Raw genomic sequence first — 5,583 nt, forward strand, 5'->3', positions numbered from 1 at the left:
GTAACAGCAGGGGTACGATTTTCAACAGATCCAGTCAATTTATTTGTTTCGCGGATGACATGGACATTTTCGGCCGAGCATTTGCAAAGGTGGCAGAACTGTGAACCCGCCTGAAACGTGAAGCAACAAAAGTTGGACTGGTGGTGAATGCGTCAAAGACAAAGTACATGCTTGTGAGTGGAACCGAGCGCTACATGGCCCGCCTGGGAAGCAGTGTTACGATAGACGGGGATACCTTCGAGGTGGTCGAGGATTTAGTCTACCTCTGATCCCTGCTAACGGCTGACAACAACGTTAGTCGTGAAATACGAAGGCATATTATCTGTGGAAGTCGGGCCTACTACGGGCTCCAGAAGAAACTGCGGTCAAAAAAGATTCGCCATTGCACCAAATGTGTCATGTACAAGACGCTAATAAGACCGGTTGTCCTCTACGGCCATGAAACATGGACAATGCTCGAGGAGGACTTGCAAGCACTCGGAGTATTCGAGAGACGGGTGCTTAGGACCATCTTTGGCGGTGTGCAAGAAGACGGTGTGTGGCGGCGAAGAATGAACCACGAGCTCGCCCAACTCTATGACGAACCCAGTATCCAGAAGGTAGCTAAAGCCGGAAGGGTACGATGGGCAGGACATGTTGCAAGAATGTCGGATAGCAACCCTGCAAAAATGGTGTTCACTTCCGAACCGGCAGGTACGAGACGGCGTGGAGCGCATCGAGCGAGATGGGCAGACCAGGTGCAAAACGACTTGGCGAGCGTGGGGCGTACTCGAAGATGGAGAGATGCGGCCTCGAACCGTGCATTGTGGCGTCAAATTGTTGATTCAGTGTTATATGTTTAGATGTAGACTAAATAAATGAAAAAAATTGTTGGGGTTGTATACAAGACACGATCGCTCGACGTAAACTACGTAAAACTGAATATTGTACACTGAACCAATTATTCCGCTCTATGTAGAAGAGAAAGAACTATCCCACCGACACTACCACCCAGCTTTAGCAGCATCTCCCACTCTGTGAGGGAGTAGACACCCCACTGTCTAGCAGCTGGGCCACCCCAGTTCAACAATTGATAATACCCTAAAAGTAGGCAATTTTTAAGGATTGGAACGCGCTGCATAGGAGATGCATGGTGCATGAAAGAACTAATCCATTGAAAGATAAAGGACCTATTAGTGTTACAAATCTTACATGATTTCGTGACGGTCCCCAATTTTGAAATTTTCATTTTACACCCTGTATCCGAGTCTTCCCCTTAGATGTAGTTTACGTCAAAATGAATAGTTGCTTCATCTTTCCACGATCTTGATCATCTTGTTGTTTTGCGACCGCTTGTATCGTGTCTCGTTCATCCTCGTGTGGTGCTGCAATGAGATCCGCTGACAAACACCGTTCTAGTGGCAACCGAATTTCCCTTCGTCTCAAGTCACCTTAAGGACACTTCTTACGGAATCCAAATTTAAAAATACTCGCGTTTTCTATGGCACACCTCTCGATACGAAAGTAACGCACAACTGTCATTTTTATTATTTCACGCATGCTTCGACGCAGCAAAAATGACAATTGTGCGTTTAAATTTGTGCTTGTTGTGCTTTTAAATTTGGATCCCGTGAGGAGTGTCCTTAAACAAGAGCTGCGCTTTTCCTTTTGGAATGAGGGACCGACTGTTTACTTCGATGACATTTACTTCCAGGGTGCAGCAGCAGTAAAAAGTGTAGACAACAACCTTCCGTGCACCATGTTTACGGAACTCGTCACTGAGTGGTGATACCGGCGTTTCTATCTGTTTTGTTAAACCTGCTACTCTATGTTTTGAGATTTTCATAATTTTCACCATGAGCTCATGGAAGAATGGTAGTTGGAAATCGATAAAATGTATGGGAAAATCAGGTATTTCGCAAATGTGTGGAAAATGAAGGTGTTTTACAACAAAGTAGTGATAAGGAATGAAGTATGAGGTGAAAAGATTATCTCCTGTACTTAGTTTGTACTGATTAGTAGTTTTATAGTGATGAAATTTCGATTTTACTACCACTGAAAAAACGCCATCTCTTGCATTAATCGTTTTGACTGCTACCTTATTGTCACTTCCAGCTACTGTGCGTTGTCTAGGAACAGTTTACCGGCTTATGGCCGCCCAATGTTCAAGGTGACTATACAATTCATCTCGTGGTACATTCAAAACTCACTACATGGTTCTCTACTTCAATTTCCACAAACCCAAATCTGGTGTAATATTTTAAAAATAAACTGCCGAAATTAAAGTGAATTGTTCAGCAGAAGTAAGCAAATGATCTATCGATGTTTCATTCTAATCCACGTTATGAGTTTGTTCGTTTGTGCTGTTGAAAAAATAATTAGATAAAGCACGTGGTTTCCAAGATGGTCAATTTAGCTTTTTTCATATATTTCACAATGTACGTACTTTTTTGAACGAAGTACACCCAGTTTTTTTACGTGGTTGGATTTTAATAATTTCTCGGTTAACCCCAATTTTCACACCTTTTTAATACCACCTGAATTTTCTTTGATTTCTTGTGATTTTTTTCGTGGGATTGACTCATTTTTTCAATGAAACGACTAAAACTAAACCGTGTAAAAAAAACCTTGGTGTAAAGGCACACCACCTATTTTGATTGTTCATTACCCAGCAGGCAATTCAGGGAGGTTGGGACGAGAGTAATTGCACATATGGCTACGGTTAATAGATTTTTAATAGTTCATCAATGATTGTTCAACAGAAGTGTTTTTAATATAACAATGGTATAAACAGAACAGCTTCAATTTCAGATGACCTTATTGCAGTTCGCATATTTCAAAAGTTTGTCATATGCTATTTCTAGAATACTGTGCAACGTGGGAGTATTGCAAATGGCAACCTTTTCTTGCAAACATTCACGTGTTTGTACCACATCTCTGTAATATAAAAAAAAGTTTCATGTACTCATCTTATAGGGTATCCATTCGCAGATTGAACTAGTGCAAAATTATATCATGGTTTAAACCATTTTGAAATTATTCGAAATTAGCATCTCATTGGTACCCAAGCAGCACAACTTGTTTCACTATTGAACATGTCACTGTGTTGTAACTATTCCTGCCTTCTAATGCTTTTAATGAAACTGAATTGAAACAAGGTGATTTTTGGAAGATGTTGCGTGTGCTACTTGGGTAGGAAATTAACCTAAAACAGTATGAATAGCACATTTTGGTATTTAGGAAATTAAGCGATTGAAAAACGTCCTGAATTTGCACCAGTTCCCCCCACTAGTGACACAATTTCAAAAATCCTTTAAAGGCCGCATTTCATGACAAGAGAGTGAGTTCAATACATCAAAAGATAGCATTAATTATCTAGAATCGATTGATATCATTGTTTTTCAATAGTTCAAATTGTAACATTTATACACCCAATCGGCGGTTGTTAGATTTTCTAACAATTATGTATAAGAATCCACCAAAACCTGTATAAGAATTGGGCATATGCGAAATTACTAGATTCTTATACAAATATTGTATAAAAATCTAACAATTTTGTAAGCTTTTCTTACATTTTTTGTATAAGAATCTAACAATTTCGCATATGCCCAGTTCTTATACAGGTGTTGGTAGATTCTTATACAGAATTGTTAGAAAATCTAACAACCGCTGGTTGGGTGTACTAGATGAAAACTGATCGTAGTTTGAACCTGTGTTGTAAAATGTCATTGGCATTCTTATGTATATTTTTTCCAGAAGCTAAATAGGAATTCATGAGATATGACGAATTTATAGGGTTTAAACGCACCAACAACTTTGTCTAACTTATCATTGCTGTGTCATGAGTACATGAAAAATTATGAAGAGTATTTCGCTTCTAAAAAAGTTTTCAACAAATTATTCAAATGACAAGCAGAATACATTTTACAACACTGGCTTAGGAGCATCCATAAATTACGTAACGCTTAGTGGGGGGGGATTGCTTGAAGAGTGACAACCCATACAACAATTATAAATGATTCATAGAAAAAGTGTGACATACGGGGGAGATCTACCCTTTGAACTAACATGTACCGTGGTTTGAACTTGTTAAGAAAGTTCCATTACTATGCGATTGGAGCGCTGAATGCATCTGTCGACGACACGTCAAACACCTTCATTTTGGTTCAAACCATGAGTGGATAACCTACTTGTCCAAAAATTAAAAAATATAACTTACAGGCATTGTTCCACGCTTAATCCAGTGGGTGGTATCGACCTGATTGCTTCCGTAAGCCTACACTCAGCCGCTCGTTCCCTTATTAGACTTAAACAAGCACGAATTATAGGACTTTGCAGTTCTGTAAACAATCGTCCATGTAAATTTCAACAATTATATGATCACACATCTTACCAGATAATAATTGTCCATTGCTTTCACAAATAAGTTCTACAACACCATAGAGGATTTCATTCAAAATATTAACTAATGTTTGATAATCTTCACTGGTACACTTAGCTATTCCTTCTATTACTTCATCAAAACAGCTCACAGTTTCGTTGAATTTAGGACATGATCTGCGTTGTTAAAATCACTAATTATTAATAATCAAATTATAATGTATAATGATAGAAGAGTTCCTTACTTTTTGAAAAAATCTGAAGCATTTTTCTCGGCTGGTGCAGTTTGAAAAATCGTTCTCAAAGAATCCACGACACAGGCTCTGCTAGGTTGTATTGAGCCAACGAATTGGTAGAACCCTTCATCAGATCCGCTAATATTAACGCACACTTCCCTATATCTTAGCAGCGCCGCAGTTGCAGCCTGCTGCGCCGAAATCTGCTGCGCCGTTGCAGTCTGCTGCATCACCGGAGCCTGCTGTGTCGCAATATATTGCGATGCGATCTATAAATTTTATAGGTAGGCGAACGAGTCATATATTATAGACCATAATTTTGATAATTACACTTTCATAGTTAACTTACTAATGGGAAGGATATTGCAACAAGGATGGACACGAAAAGCACACAATTATTGGTGGAATTCATAATCACGTCAAGGTTATTAGATGGTTAACGCAGAACTGATGTAATTCGAGACTCGCATTCTTATTTATGAAGAGCTTTATTGGTTGAGCCTGAGCGTAAAACCCCAGAACAGCTTATATGCACAAATGAGTAAACAAGGGTAACCATGCGCGCGCATATATGCAAAACAGTCTCAAATCAAAAGTTTATGTGCACAAATGTGTCACCTACCATAGTTTTCAATCGAATTATATTTTTCAATATTGCACGTGAGGCAAACATTCGACAATAGGCGTTCGTACCGTTCGTACGAATAAAGTAGAGAGTTACTCCCGATCTTAATGATTTAGACTGATATAGAATATAAGTCAGATATTCAAATGTGGGAAATGGAAGAACAAAACGAATCTGTAGAGTTAACACAATTTAAATGAATACATGCAATAATTGGTGTTAATCTTTCAAATAAAAATATGAATATATGAAATTCATATTAGAATTAAGTTTAGATCAATAATATTATCTACAGATTGATCCAGAATTAATATTTTGAGAACCAATAAGGCCGATACAAATATTAAATTTATTTTATGTCCA

The 5,583-nt window shown here is 38.5% G+C and overlaps 1 protein-coding gene across 1 annotated transcript; it reads right to left on the reverse strand.

Annotated features, from left to right (window-relative positions):
* Positions 1-2,696: 2,696 nt before the first annotated feature.
* LOC134223499 (27 kDa glycoprotein-like) lies at positions 2,697-5,084 on the reverse strand. Its single transcript, XM_062702663.1, has 5 exons — positions 4,945-5,084; positions 4,605-4,864; positions 4,373-4,536; positions 4,199-4,319; positions 2,697-2,916 (listed from the first exon to the last, which is right to left on the reverse strand). The coding sequence occupies exons 1-5, from the start codon at positions 5,005-5,007 to the stop codon at positions 2,787-2,789; spliced, it is 738 nt and encodes a 245-aa protein (XP_062558647.1). The 5' UTR covers positions 5,008-5,084; the 3' UTR covers positions 2,697-2,786.
* Between the last annotated feature and the right edge of the window lie 499 nt (positions 5,085-5,583).

The sequence above is a fragment of the Armigeres subalbatus genome, chromosome 3 (genome assembly GCF_024139115.2).
Source record: "Armigeres subalbatus isolate Guangzhou_Male chromosome 3, GZ_Asu_2, whole genome shotgun sequence".
In the NCBI taxonomy this organism is placed as follows: domain Eukaryota; kingdom Metazoa; phylum Arthropoda; class Insecta; order Diptera; family Culicidae; genus Armigeres; species Armigeres subalbatus.

Bases quoted from the DNA above. Each gene is read 5' to 3' on its own strand.
- LOC134223499 (XM_062702663.1), bottom strand. From the start codon at position 5,007: ATGAATTCCACCAATAATTGTGTGCTTTTCGTGTCCATCCTTGTTGCA. The intron at 4,537-4,604 runs GTAAGGAACTCT...TTAACAACGCAG, and splicing joins GCTTCAGATTTTTTCAAAAA to ATCATGTCCTAAATTCAACG. The intron at 2,917-4,198 runs GTAAGTTATATT...TTTATATTACAG, and splicing joins TTAAGCGTGGAACAATGCCT to AGATGTGGTACAAACACGTG.